The sequence below is a fragment of the Mugil cephalus genome, chromosome 7, assembly GCF_022458985.1.
Source record: "Mugil cephalus isolate CIBA_MC_2020 chromosome 7, CIBA_Mcephalus_1.1, whole genome shotgun sequence".
Lineage (NCBI taxonomy): Eukaryota > Metazoa > Chordata > Actinopteri > Mugiliformes > Mugilidae > Mugil > Mugil cephalus.
This window is the reverse complement of record NC_061776.1, coordinates 4,390,880-4,406,606: the sequence shown is the minus strand read 5'-3', so window position 1 is coordinate 4,406,606 and position 15,727 is coordinate 4,390,880. Positions and strand designations below refer to the sequence as shown.

The 15,727-nt window shown below is 41.2% G+C and overlaps 1 protein-coding gene across 1 annotated transcript; it reads right to left on the bottom strand.

The window, feature by feature from the left end:
* Positions 1–949: 949 nt before the first annotated feature.
* On the bottom strand, positions 950–10,605 carry LOC125010638. The gene is given in 7 exon segments (XM_047589399.1): positions 950–1,014; positions 1,017–2,184; positions 2,268–2,340; positions 3,981–4,153; positions 4,914–5,089; positions 8,190–8,281; positions 8,936–10,605. Coding segments are annotated over 7 exon segments (3,417 nt in total).
* Positions 10,606–15,727: the final 5,122 nt, after the last annotated feature.

Sequence of the window (15,727 nt, the reverse complement as noted above, 5' to 3'; positions counted from 1 at the left end):
AACCCCTGACTCTTCAATGAGTCAATTTTTTTCTGTTTAGTTTCCAGTATTTTAGCATTTAGTTGTAAAAAATAAATAAACAAATATGTACTGTGTTTGAGGAGGAAAACTGTCTCAGGTTCACTCTCATATTTGACATTTTCTCCATCAACTGTAAGAAAATTCCAGAAATGAATACCAAAGGGAATAATTCATATTTAACGGAAAAGCATTTTATTTAATATTTAAATCAACACATTGCTCACGTGTCAAATTACTTCATGTACAGATTCAACTTCTTTAATCCGGGAAAAGAATGAACAGCCCTTATGACAACTATTAAACATGTCAAGGTGGCAGCCATGATGTTTGACTGACAGCTGATCTCTGAGCAGAAACACCACAACAATGAACTCTCAGCAACAAACATGGAGAGAAAACAAGTTGATTAAGAGAAACACAGGATTTAACTCCTGAAGTTACCTCTGTCTACTTCACTTTAATCAACTCAGCACTGGATCCAGCTAACCAACCACCAAGAGAACCATAAGTCCAGAGTCCAGCATAGAGCGGCTGAGTGAATGTGGTCTGGACTCTGTGGAGGAGAGTCATGGTTTCAGAGACATTGTAGAAGGACAGAATACCTGCTCTGTGATCCAGGTACACTCCTACTCTGGAGGAAGGACGACCTGAGATGGGAGTATCGGTGTTGTTGCACACAAATGTAGAACTGGAACAATCTAATGTCCAAGATTTGTCATTACGTCCAAATCTACTTTCATTCCCTGCTCTGCTGATATTCTTGTATGTGACTGCTACACCAATTCCACCTCTTCCTCTCCTCTCCACCTCCCAGTAACAACATCCAGTCAGACTCTCTCTACTCAGGACCTGATAACAATGTATGAATCTGTCTGGATGATCAGGATAAGACTGTTGTTGATACACTGATGTTACTTTTCTGTTTCCCTCAGACAGTACCAGATATCTGTGTACTGTGTTTGGATCCAGTGTGATTTCACATGAATACTTTAAGAATTCATCTCTGGTCTTTGGCTCTGGTTGCGACAGTAAAACATCTACTTCAGTCACTGTCAGTGAGATGTTTGTCCTCGTCTCTCTCAGAAGGTCCTTTAGTTTTTTTCTAAGCTCTGTCACAGCTGCTTTCACGTCATCAAAGTTCCTCAGAGGACAGATATTGATGCTGGATGAGTGTGTAGATTGACTGAGTGGTGACGGTGAGGGGTAGTTGTGTAGAATCTGGTTGTGATCCTCTGTGTCTGAGAGCTGCTTCAGCTCAGCGTCTTCCCTCTTTAGCTCAGTGATCTCCTGCTCCAGCTTCTCCTCAACCTCTTTAACTCGACTCTCTTCAGTTTCCTGCTGGGATCTGACCTGTTGCTCCACATCAGAGCTTCTTTCATGGAGGAGACGGATCATCTCAGTGAACATCTCCCGACTGTCCTTCACTGTTTTATCAGCAGAGTGAGCGATGGCCTTCAGCTCCTGTTGAAGCAGCTTCACATCTTTCTCTTTGTCCTGGATGATCTGCTGGATGTTTTGTCGTCTCACCTCCACCTCTCTCTGCCTCTCAGTCCTTTCTGCTGCAGCTGAGACCATGTCGTGGCCTTTATGTTCCTCCACAGAGCAGAGATAACAGATACTCTGCTGATCAGTACGACAGAACATCTTCATCACCTCATCATGACGAGAGCAGATGTTCTCCTGGAGCTTCTTGGAGGGATCCACCAGCTTGTGTTGTTTAAATGTAGTTGACTTATAGTGAGGTTCAAGGTGTTTCTCACAGTAAGATGCCAGACAGACTAAACAGGACTTGAAGGCTTTCAGTTTTCTTCCAGTGCAGAAATCACAGGCCACATCTTCAGGTCCAGCATAGCAGTGATCAGCAGGAGCAGCTTGGAGTCCAGTCTTCTTCAGCTGCTCCACTAAAGCTGCTAACATGGTGTTTTTCACCAGGACAGGCCTCGATGGGAAGAGTTGTCTGCACTCAGGACAGCTGTGGGTTTTCTTCTTGTCCTCTTCATCAAAGTGGTTTTTAATACAGTTCATGCAGTAGCTGTGTCCACAGGGAATAGTCACCGGATCCTTCAGTAAATCCAGACAAATGGAACAAGAAAAGGTTTCTTGATCCAGTTCACCTCCTTTCTGCGCCATCTCTGCTCTCAGTGTCAGTGACTCAGTGAGTTTCTATTTCTTAGAAGTGAAACTATTCTGAGCTCTGATCTAAAAGTCATGTGTTTCCGCAGTAAATGGGGCCAGTCAGCTCTTACACTTCTCCACATGTTATACAGATCTAAAGGGGAGGAACCCAGGAAGTACGTGGACAGAGTGGAGCTGCTTTGTCTGAGAGCAGGAAGTAGAATGAGAGTGTTCAGACTCTGATGAGGAATTCTTCTTTAACCTGTGTTCAGAGATTGTGTTTTCAGCTTCCTGTTCTCTAAAAATGTAATTTAAGAAAAAGAGACCATGATTCTTTTCATTTTATTTCACCACTCAAGTGTTATTACTGAATTGCTAAAATTTTAAACTTTGATCTGAGCTAAAACTGTCAGCAAGAGAGCATAAATCATACTGATCTGGTTCAGGCGCTGCTTTCAAGTCAAATAGGATAAAGGATAGAAGAATTTTAATGATCCATTCCATTTCAGCTGGAAAGTTGGAATTTCTGAGTTGCCAGTAATAAATGTAACCCTGAAACTTCACCCTGACTTGGAAAACTGAAAGAATTTCACCAACCCTGACCTCAAAATTAAGTCAGTTAGCGTTAACATTAAGAATACAAAAATGCTAAATCTTATTAGCTTTGTTTATTCAGGTTACTAGATTTCTCTCCATTTGAACTCAGGCTTGTTGTTGTTATTCTCCCTTTGAGGACATTTCATTGGACTAATCTGTAGCCATCTGTAACAGCGACATGAATGTGGGAGCATTCAGGGTGAAGTTACAAGGACGAGTTGATTGATACTGAGATAGAGAGTCTATTCCAAGGTCTGAACAGGGACTATGTCTCCTAAGATCACAGGGACACATGAAAGATGGTGATTCTTTGGGGCACAGTTCAAACTAAACGGCTGTAAAACATTTGTTTTATTGTAGTTTCAACTGCTACAAGTAAAACATCACATTAGGGGTGGGCAATATGACGATATTAAATCGTGAACGATTACAACGTGAAGACGATCTGTCAAACTGCAGAGATCGTGACAAACAAATAAATGTGAAGATATTTTAACAGAGTGACCAACAACATACCAGTGATAAAGGAAGGTCTGTTCATGTCTTCCCACATGAGCCAGATTCTCTTAGGATTCAACTCATTCATTGACCCATCAATGATGACAAGCTGTCCTGTCCCAGATGCGGCTAAACAGGCCCAAACAAGGGCATTACCACCCCCATGTTTTACAGGGTGGAATATTGTTGCATCTCAAGACATGAGCCTCTCATTTAAGTCAAATAATTCTACTTTGGTGAGATATTTAGAAAAGTCCACATAAGCAGAATTGGTCTTTTTTTGAGAGTAGTGGCTTTGTCCTTGTCACTCTGCAATCAACACCATGGTTGTCTCGTGTTCTCCTAATGGTGGACTCATGAACACAGGCCACATAGAAAGATACTGGAAAAAAAACCTATTTTACTCTCTCTGGACAGACAACCATGCACACTCAAATTCACACAGCAACAGAAGACAAACACAAAATGACAAGAATTGGGGCTTGGGGTAGGGGTATTCAGAGTGACGTGTATGGCCTTGGTCACAATGTTGCCGTGCTGCCCTTTAAACAAAACAAGACAAAAACAAAAAACAAGGATTTTCAGTGGGAGAGGCTGGAGTGGCAGGTGTGTGGCAGAGGTCAGAGGTCAGAGGTCAGGTCCTTGAAGTTCTCTTGAAGAGGTCGAGGAATGACTTCTTTAGAGATTTCTTTTTTCGTCTGTGCCTCCTCCAACTGCTGCTCTAGATGTTTGACTGTGTCCATTAACACATTTCCTCCTCCGCCTTCTTCTCAACGGCCTTCACCAAAGACTCCAAACGCTGCTGGAGGTTGAACTTTTCCTGGTTCCACTGTTTTTGTTGGTTTTCCAAGTCCTCCTGCGCCTTCATAGTGGATGTTGTCTCTAGGTTCTTGGTGACGTAACTGAGTCTTTCCTCCTCCCACTGACATTGATCAAATGTTGATCTTCCACCTGTTTTTGCAGGATGGCCAGTGATGCTTTAGCTCTGCTGGTTTCCTCTATCTCTTGAATCAGACAACTCTCGGCTGCCTTCCTTTTTTCTTCCTCTGCCTTGACTGCTTCTTCGAGCTGTTGAACCTGCAGGGAAGCATTTCTATCCATTGTGTCTTTTTTGCAGAGCTCCCGAAAAAGGACAGCCATGTCTTCTTTAGCCTTGTTTGCCGAGAGTTGCAAGAAGAAGTTTCATCTCTTCTACCTCTTTTAGTAGAACAGCGTTGTCTTGTTTTAAGAAATCTTTTTTGTCTTGTTGTCCAGAATGTTGTGAACCTCCAGCTCAGAGATCTGAAGTAGACCGTCATTCTGGTTCCCAGCAGTGGCACATTTAAGCTGGATTGTGGCCTGTGGTTTCTTGGCTGTGTTGGCACGCAACATTTGATGAATTTGATATACTTTATCCTCTGCAGGCTTCTGTGCGGCCAAGGTAGAAGCTGGGGAAGATCGTTTGGAAGCTGTCAAATGTACTTCTGGAGCTTCCCTTTGGGGGACAGTACATGGCTCTACTTTCAGAGTTTGCTCAAGCTGATTTCTTTGTGTGGATGGTTGTGCAGGTGGCCACTCTAGCCCCTCTGGACACTTGGATGGTTGCGGTTGAGGTCTTATATCCAACCAAGGTGGCTGCATGACACACTGTGGCTGAGATGTAGCAGCCATCAAATATGGCCATGTGGAGATGTGGCAGGTACCTCTGGAGATGAGGCAAGCCTCTTGATCCCCAAACAAGAAGCCAGTCCAGCATAGAGCGGCTGGGTGAATGTGGTCTGGACTCTGTAGAGGAGAGTCATGGTTTTAGAGACGTTGTAGAAGGACAGAATACCTGCTCTGTGATCCAGGTACACTCCTATTCGGGAGGAAGGACGACCTGAGACACGATTTTGGATGTTGTTGAAGCAAAATTTAGAACTGTCTATTGAACAGTCTAATGTCCACATTTTGTCATTACGTCCAAATCTACTTTCATTCCCTGATCTGTTGATATTCTTGCATGTGACTGCTACACCAACTCTTCCACTCCTCTTCACCTCCCAGTATCAACGTCCAGTCAGATTCTCTCTACTCAGGACCTGAGAACAATTAATGAATCTGTCTGGATGATCAGGACAGGACTGTTGTTGAAACATTGATGTTGCTTTTCTGTTTTTCTTGGTCGGTTTACTGTTTTTGGATCCATTGTTTTTGGATTTGTGTTTTTACGTGAATACTTTAAGAATTCATCTCTGGTCTTTGGCTCTGTCTGTACCAATAAAACATCCACTTCAGTCACTGTCAGTGAGATGTCTGTCCTTGTCTCTCTCAGAATGTCCTCTAGTTTCTTTCTGAGCTCTGTCACAGCTACTTTCACGTCATCAAAGTTCCTCAGAGGACAGATATTGATGCTGGATGAGTGTGTAGATTGACTGAGTGGTGACGGTGAGGGGTAGTTGTGTAGAACCTGGTCGTGATCCTCTGTGTCTGAGAGCTGCTTCAGCTCAGTATCTTCCATCTTCAGCTCAGTGATCTCCTGCTCCAGCTTCTCCTGAACCTCTTTGACTCGACTCTCTTCAGTTTCCTGCTGGGATCTGACCTTCAGCTCCACATCAGAGCTTCTTTCCTGGAGGAGACGGATCATCTCAGTGAACATCTCCTGACTGTCGTTCACAGTTTTATCAGCAGAGTGAGCGATGGCCTTCAGCTCCTGTTGAAGCAACTTCACATCTTTCTCTTTGTCCTGGATCATCTGCTGGATGTTTTGTCGTCTCACCTCTATCTCTCTCTGCCTCTCAGTCCTTTCTGCTGCAGCTGAGACTGTGTGGTGGCCTTTATGTTCATCCACAGAGCAGAGATAACAGATACTCTGCTGATCAGTACGACAGAACATCTTCATCACCTCATCATGACGAGAGCACGAACGAGAGCACGAACATCCAGCATAGATGTTCTCCTGGAGCTTCTTGGAGGGATCCACCAGCTTGTGTTGTTTAAATGTAGGTGACTTGTAGTGAGGTTCAAGGTGTTTCTCACAGTAAGATGCCAGACAGAATAAACGGGACTCGAAGGCTTTGAGTTTTCTTCCAGTGCATCACAGGCCACATCTTCAGGTCCAGCATAGCAGTGATCAGCAGGAGCAGCTTGGAGTCCAGTCTTCTTCAGCTGCTCCACTTAAATTGCTAACATGGTGCTTTTCACCAGGACAGGCCTCGATGCGAAGAATTGTCTGCACTGAGGACAGCTATGGAAGTTCTTCTTTTCCTCTTCACAGCAGCTGTGTCCACAGGGAATAGTCACCGGATCCTTCAGTAGATCCAGAGAGATAAGACAAGAAAAGGTTTGTCAACCCATTTCACTTCCTTTCTGAGCCATCTCTGCTCTCAGTGTCAGTGACTGGCAGCTCGTTTCCGCTGAAGACTTTTTGACAAAAAAAGCGGAAGGCATCTCCAGACACTTTTTCTTTGAAGTGCAGTGACCTCAAAGAATCTGCCTTTTAAAATATGAAACAATGTAGTTTTATTCACCCTAAAGACATAAAACGGCACAAAGTACAAAACAGTACGCATATAAAGTTCTAAACATTTTCCTTATTGCAGTTTGGACCAGTTTTATGAAGACACTTTGACTCAAAATCAATTTCTAAATAAGAAGTGAACTGTAAAGTGTTTGCTGACAAGGAGAAATGTTATGTAACATTATAACAGACATTAAGTGTTAAATATTTACAGACTTTTACTGAGCTTTCTTGAGTTCAGCCTCAGCACTGATTTATCTTCAGTAACTTCTGAAGAGTCAAACATTTTGAAAAATATCAGACTGTTCTGACGTTTGTGACATTATTTAGTTGTGATTGTGTATGTTTTGAATTGTAAGTAAATCATAGATTGGTCAAAGTGTTGTATTGTAGCACAACTCTCTGCCAGCGTATTATGCTGAGCTCAAACAAACTAAACTACAAACAGTGTTACAACTTTTTTATTGATCTTTTTATTGACCCTCCAATGTCATTTGAACCTGGTTCAGTGGTTTCCTCATGTTTGATGCACCATGTTACACATGAGGGGAAATTTGAACAACTTCAACATTTTTATGTGTTTAGTGAAGCTTGAAACTACTTCAACTCTATTACATATGAGCTAAATATTTTTTTTAAAGTATATTTTGTAGGCAATTTAGACTTTATTTGAAAGTCAAGTGGAGAAGGACAGGAAATGAGGAGGCAGAGAGGGGGCAGAGACATGCAGGAAAGGGCGCCCTACCTGGGGTTGCCTCGATGAGTTGTTTAGTTAGTTGATTTTATAGAGTGCAGCTGTAAATGAGCTGCTTTAATGAGTTTTCATGATTTTATTCTTCGGTTTACTTCACATTCAGCTTCAGTTTTGAAGTTATTGATCACAATTCTTTCTTCAAACCAATACTGGGCTCTGATTGGTTGAAACTGTTGCTGTTCTTCAGAGAGAGCTCGACCTGCAGAGTTAAGACACACAGAAAACTCCTGAGTGGATCCTAGACTTGGACCTGGCAGAATTACAGTAATCTCATGTGAAGACACAGATGCTCGAATTAATGTTTCACCACCTTTAAGAGACTAAAGCTTTCTGACTTTATTTATGCTTCTTAAAGGCATCTCTGCTTGAAGAAGGACGTCCATAAATGTGACATCTCCATTCTTCATCTACAGATGATGTCAGGGGTCAAATTTTCCCAAAGACTGCAGTAGGGTCTCCAGAGACAGAGTTATAGAAATGATGCTGGAATGATGTGTCAGTGATTCTACAACAGCCTGCTGTCTTTTCTCATCAGGTGGAAACTTTTCTAGTTCCTCTGAGAGTTTACAGCTTTCATACTGGTCAGAGTTTACAGACATACAGTCACTTAAACTTGATACCAAGATGCTGTGGAGCAGAAAACCCATTGACTCACATTTTTTCTGTTTAGTTTTACGTTTTTTTAGCCTTTACTTGTAAAAACAAACAAACAAACAAAAAACTGACATGAACTGTGTTCTTTGAGGTCTTTAAGGAGGAAAACTGTCTCAAGTTCACGCTCATATTTGACATTTTCTCCATCAGCTGTAAGAGAAATCCTGAAATTAACACCAAAGGGAATAATTCATATTTAACGAAAATAATGTTTTATTTAATATTTAAAACAACACGTTGTCCACGCATCAAATTATTTGATGTACAGATTCAACTTCTTTAATCCAAGAAAAAAAAGAACAACCTTCATCATGATAATTACAGTTTGAATAAACCTCATAGAACCTCATGTATGTGAATATATAGTCTGAAAAACTAATAAATGTAAATGTGATCATAGATTTCTTTCTGTACAAAGTGATCAACAACATATCAGTGACAGAGGAAGGTCTGCTGATTCCTCTGATATGAAGTGGAAGAGAAACAACAACAACACAAATACATCAATACAAATATTCATCAGACATTTAGAGCTCAGACAAGTTTAGATTGTCATGGAAATAAAAGTCATCACGAGCAGTGATATCCTCCACGGCTAAATAGACAGAGGAAAGAGCTCCACCTAAAGAAAGTGATGAAACATCTAGAGAACAACTATTAAACATGTCAAGGTAGCAGCCATGATGTTTGACTGACAGCTGATCTCTGAGCAGAAACACCACAACAATGAACACTCAGCAACAAACATGAAGAGAAAACAAGTTGATGAAGACAAACACAGGATTTAACTCTCTGGTCCTGAAGTTACCTCTGTCTACTTGAGTTTAATCAACTCAGCACTTGATCTAACAATAAAACAATCACCAATCCAGAGTCCAGCATAGAGCGGCTGAGTGAATGTGGTCTGGACTTTGTGGAGGAGAGTCATGGTTTCAGAGACGCTGTAGAAGGACAGAATACCTGCTCTGTGATCCAGGTACACTCCTACTCTGGAGGAAGGACGACCTGTGACAGAAGTTTGGATGTTGTTGTACTCAAATGTAGAACTGTCTTTATAACAATCTAATGCCCAAGATTTCTCATTGTATCCAAAGCTACTCTTGTAACCTGCTCTACTGATATTCTTGTATGTTACTGCTACACCAACTCTTCCACTCCACTCCACCTCCCAGTAACAACGTCCAGTCAGACTCTCTCTACTCAGGACCTGACGACAATCAGTAAATCTCTCTGGATGATCTGAATATCTCTTTTTTTGATTAAAAAATGTTACTTTTTTCTTTCCCTCAGACAGTACCAGATTTCTGTGCACTGTGTTGGGATCCAGTGTGATTTCACATGAATACCTTAAGAATTCATCTCTGGTCTTTGGCTCTGGTTGTGACAGTAAAACATCCACTTCAGTCAGTGTCAGTGAGTTGTATGTTCTTGTCTCTTTCAGAACGTCCTCTAGTTTCTTTCTGAGCTCTGTCACAGCTACTTTCACGTCATCAAAGTACCTCAGAGGACGGATATTGATGCTGGATGAGTGTGTAGATTGACTGAGTGGTGACAGTGAGGGGTAGTTGTGTAGAAACTGGTTGTGATCCTCTATGTCTGAGAGTTGCTTCAGCTCAGCGTCTTCCCTCTTTAGCTCAGTGATCTCCTGCTCCAGCTTCTCCTCAACATCTTTGACTCGACTCTCTTCAGTTTCCTGCTGGGATCTGACCTGCTGCTCCACATCAGAGCTTCTTTCCTGGAGGACACGGATCATCTCAGTGAACATTTTCTGACTGTCCTTCACTGTTTTATCAGCAGAGTGAGCGATGGCCTTCAGCTCCTGTTGAAGCAGCTTCACATCTTTCTCTTTGTTCTGGATCATCTGCTGGATGTTTTGTCGTCTCACCTCCACCTCTCTCTGCCTCTCAGTCCTTTCTGCTGCAGCTGAGACTGTGTTGTGGCCTTTATGTTCCTCCACAGAGCAGAGATAACAGATACTCTGCTGATCAGTACGACAGAACATCTTCATCACCTCATCATGACGAGAGCAGATGTTCTCCTGGAGCTTCTTGGAGGGATCTACCAGCTTGTGTTTCTTTAAAGGAGCTACATCATAATGAGATTGAAGGTGTTTCTCACAGTAAGATGCCAGACAGACTAAACAGGACTTGAAGGCTTTCAGTTTTCTTCCAGTGCAGACATCACAGGCCACATCTTCAGGTCCAGCATAGCAGTGATCAGCAGGAGCAGCTTGGAGTCCAGTCTTCTTCAGCTGCTCCACTAAATTTGCTAACATGGTGCTTTTCACCAGGACAGGCCTCGATGGGAAGAGTTGTCTGCATTCAGGACAGCTGTGGATTTTCTTCTTGTCCTCTTCATCAAAGTGTCTTTTAATACAGTTGATGCAGTAGCTGTGTCCACAGGGAATAGTCACTGGATCCTTCAGTAAATCCAGACAGATGGAACAGCTGATTGTTTCTTGATCCAGTTCAACTCCTTTCTGCGCCATCTCTGCTCTCTGTGTCAGCGACTCAGTGAATTCCTCTTTCTTAGAAGTGAAACTAGTCTGAGATCTGATCTAAATCACGTATTTCTGCCTGCAGTAAATGGGGCCAGTCAGCTCTTACACTTCTTCACATGTTGATTAAATCTGAAGGGGAGGGAACCAGTAAGTACGTGGACGTGGTGGAGGAAGAAGAATGAGGGTTATCACATTCATTCCAAGAGTAGGAGCTGCCCAGTTTATATCCTTTTATGTCCTCATAATCCTGCTCCTTGTTTTTATTTATTTCATTATTTAATAGTTTATAATGGCCTGCAACTAAGGATTTTGTGACTGTTCAACATTTTTTTAAGTATTCCAACTTGTAACTTCATCATTGCCTTGAAACTAGTTATATAATCATTAAACTCTACTCTTGTCTCGTGATGTTTGATCTGAGCTGAGTCCTTCCACTCATAGTGGGTGAGTCATTAGATTCATTATTATGAGAAAATACAGAAAGACATGTAAACATGATGTAATGCTCCATGAAAGAAGACGTGAATAAATAACTGAGCTTTTGACAATATTACCAGAACATTTGATCTGTGCATTTCTGTCAGGGACGAGAGAGAAAGAGAGAGAAAGAGAGCAGAGGGAAGAATGAAGGTTGTCAGGCTTTGCCACATTCCAAGACGAGGAGCGGCACAGCCAGTTAAAAATCCCTTCTAAAAAAATAACAACTTTATCGGAGGAGTTTCACCAAAAGCTACACCAGAGATAGAAGTCACAGATCACAGCAGATACTTTCACACAAACAGTAGTAAAACACAAAGAGCAACAATAAATAGGCAATTATAATGAGAATACACACATCTCTGTGTCCTCTACATGAACGTCCTGCTAACAGCAAGTAAAACGCTTCAAACAAAATGTTAAAGCTGCTGGAGGAGCTATAGATGAGTCCAAGTCTAATTTTTATAGTATTAATGTTAAATCGGGCTTTATTTTTATATTTTTGCTGATACTGTGGGCATGTTCTATCTAATGTAACACAATGGGCTGATGCTCTAGAGAAGACAGTACATCTAATATCGAATAATGTATGAGAAGTAAAACCTTCACTGAGCCTTCAGCTGTGTCATTTTCCTCTCTAATGCTCGCAAGAGAGACCAGTAAAGCAAAAACCCAAGGTGTATGTGTGGCAAGTGAGAAAGTAAAGGTTTTGCGTAATGTGGGGGTCAAGGAAGAACCATTAGGGGTTGAGCCGCACAAATGAAATAAAGTATAACAAAAAAAAAGGCCTGGCTTACCACTCTCTGAGTGTGAAACAAAAGAAACAAAAATTCGTGCCTATCTTCTCTACACTTGGTGCTTCAACAAAACTTACACTGGTGGCATCAACCCATTAACTACTGCCAAAACAAGAGTCAACTATGTGAGTGCAAAGTGTATAGGGTACCCCAGTCCTATCTAGGCGCCACCTCCCCACCACAAACCTTTATCAAATAGCAAGGTCCAACAAGCATGAGAGCAGCAGCAAGAGAAACATCCAAGGAGTTGGAGGGCTTTTAAATCATGTCCTTCTGTTTCGCCATCTACGGTCAGGTGTCTGAATGACAAAGTTAGTGTCACTGACAAAGACCAGAACATTTTGCAGACAACGCACAACCAGGGATAGGAGAAAGAATCAAAACTTTGTCACCAGGCTGAAATGAGTGGACAGTTGTTTTTTGGCCATAGTGTTGCTTGCTCTTTACCTGAATAGAGGACAGAGAGTCTTTGGCTAAAGAACAGGCTCTATGAAGACGAGCTCTGAGGTTTGGGTTTAGGTGACATACACAGGGATGCTATGCACCCGTTTTCCTTCAGGACTGGAGAGCTGCTCTTTTAGAAGTTTTAAAGGGCCATGAACCTCATGACCAAACAGTAGTTTAGCAGTGACTCGAGTGACTCCTGCACAGCCTCTCAAGCATCAAACAAGACAAATGGCACTCCATCATCCCAGTCCTTTTGGGACTCAAAACTGAATTTCAGGAGTGCCTTACTGACAACTGAACCTGTGGTCTTCTGTAGCAGAACAGCCTCTGGGAACCTAGTGGGAACACACATAATAGTCAGAAGAAACTGGTTACCGGATTTGGTTTTTGGTAAAGGTCCCACACAGTCAACAATCACTTGATGGTTGACCCATTACGGGTATGGGACAGAGCGGGGCAGGAGATACCACGTGGTTTGGTTTGCCAGTTACCTGACACACATGACATGAATGACAATGGTGCACCACATCAGACTTGAGTTCTGGCCAGAAGAAATGTCTAAGGACTTTGTCATAAGTCTTTGTGATACCCAGATTTCCAGCTCATGTATTGACATGAGCCAGAGACAATACGTGAGAACGATATGCCTTTGAGACCACCACTTGGTAGATTGCATTCCAGTCCACACCTTCAAAGACATCACCGTTCCAACGGCGAATCAGCAAACCATAGTTGGAAAGTTCAATAAATAGTGGGCAACACCACCAGCAGCCGTTCTCACAGAGTCTTCCCTGCAAATTTTTTATTATTTATTCTCTAACAGGAGTGGCAAAAGAAAGTGGTGGAATTGCATCTATAATCTCAAATGTTGTTTTAACAAAGGAAACTTTCCATAAAAAAATACTCATCATTTGAACACCATGCCTTTGTTTTTAGCAGTCCTCCAATACTGTGTATGACTGTTTATAGACCACCCAAGCACCCTACCTCTGTTATCAGTGAATTCTCTAAACTTTTATCAATAATACATACTACATATGACAAGGTCATAATAACTGGTGATTGTAATCTACACATTGATGACGATTCAGATCCCACCACTACTAAATTTTTAAATATTTTAAACTGTATGGATATTTTAAGCAACACATTACACAGCCTACTCGCAACAGAGGACACACCATGGACTTGGTCATAACCCATGGCCTATCCACTGGTGTGTGTCCTCTGTTGTTGACCTGGCTGTGTCACACCACTATTGGGTATTTTTTAATGTCACCAGTTTTATTCAACAGGAGAACAGTGAGGAAACGTTATCTTACCTCCGAAATGGCTGCAAATTTTATTGAGATTTTACACAATACTCCTGCGGCAATTTTACCTGCAACCTGTGATTTTATTTTTGACAATTGTAACAGTAAATTGAAGTCAGCTCTCACCTCAGTGGCTCCATCTGGAATCAAAGCATTAAAACCCAAACATACACCTCCATGCAGAAATGCAGAAATCAAAAAAATGAAAAGTTATTGCAGGAGTGCGGAGTGGAAATGGAGGAAACTTACAATAATGCCATCAAACAGGCAAGAACCTCCCATTTCACCAAACTCATTTCAGATAGACAAAATGATCATAAATTTCTCTTCTGTACAATCAATCTTTTAGCTAACCCTGATTTTAAAAAGTCCTCCATGATTCCAACAAATGCTCTCTGTGAGGACTTTGCACACCACTACAGTAATAAGATTGATTTCATTAGATCCACTCTTTTATCATAGAACAACATTGCTTTCAACACTATGGTGGCTGACAAGGCCCAAACAGATGGCAACGACCCAATAGTCTCAGTTCGACAAAACAGCTTCAAGTACAGAAACGCAAAAATCACAAACTCAAACACAGGTCTAAACGAGGTGCAAAAAGAAACGAAATCAATACTTTTCTTGAAACGTCATGATCATTGAGTAATTTTGTAATTATAACTTAATTTTAACTAATTACAGTATTAAACAACTCAACAGTACAAAATTTAAATAATTCCCAAAATAGAGCCAAAATAGAAGACAGGCTAATATTTTATGTCTGAATTACCTGAATCTACCAGTATCCATGAGTGCCTTGTTCTAAACTTCTTTTTTTTTTTTTTTTTTTTTTTTACCCTTCAGAACTGAGCGGATCTTCTGCAATCTGTTAAAGTACGCGTTTTTTGAAATACAGTAACTCACAATGGTTTGCATTATTGACAAAATTGCACAGGGTACGAACAATGTAACAAAAATATAAATATAGCTATGTCAACAACACAACAACAATGGAAAATGAAGTCAGTAATAGTAGTTAGTTGAGGAAAAAAGTAAACAAAAGCAACAATATAATAACAAATATTAAAAATTGCACAGAGAGGGAAATGTTGGCTCATTCATTTTCCTGTTAAGTTTCCTGTGTAGCTGGGAAGTCAACTACACGATGCATTTTAATAACTGCATCAGTTCCAGCTGTGTGATACTGCTGCGATGTTAGAATTTGAGTATCAAACTCTGTCCATATCCACCTTTTACTACAGGTGAGGATGGAGACGCTCCTATCGTGCACAGACTTTGAGAGAAGTTGCACTTTCATGAATTCTGTGACAAGTAATCTAGTGATGCTGGACTTGGTATCAATACTATAGACATTTAGATTGATACGCCCAGTCCTAGTTTGCAGATCGTTTCTTGGTTTGCAGACTGTTTTATGATGATGCATCCGTCTTTGTTTTTTGCAGCACCTTTTTGCGTTTGCACCTCGTTGTACTTCGTTTAGACCTATGTTTCAGTTTGTGATTTTGCATAGTTTCTGTACTTGAAGCTGTTTTTCTCAATGTGTGTGTGATGTATTGGGTTATTGTTGTCCATTTCACCCATGACGGGCACCAGAATCGTTACTTTTATCCGAGGAAATGTTGGAGCATTTTGTCCTGATTGAGGGTAAAATGCTTGGTCAAGTTTTCTCCCAACAACCACTCTAACAACCTGCCTTTAAGATCCTATTCCCATATCGCTTTTAAAAATGTTCTTTGAGTTTGAAGTGAATACTAGAAATTGCTCTCCCCAGACAGGTGTCTTCTCCACTGCCTTCAAAACTCTGAAGAAGAGCAATTTGGATCCTGATATTCTGAATAACTATAGACCGGTATCCAACTTACCATTTTTAAGAATTTTTTTTTAGGAAAAATGGTTTATATCCAATTAACCGAGTTTTTAAACAGAAAGAATATTTTAGAACAATGTCAATCTGGTTTTAGGATGAACCACAGTACCGAGATGGCCCTTTTGAAGAATGATCTCAAGTGTAATATGGACTCACAGAACTTTTAGTCCTGGTGCTACTGGATCTAAACGCTGCTTTTGACG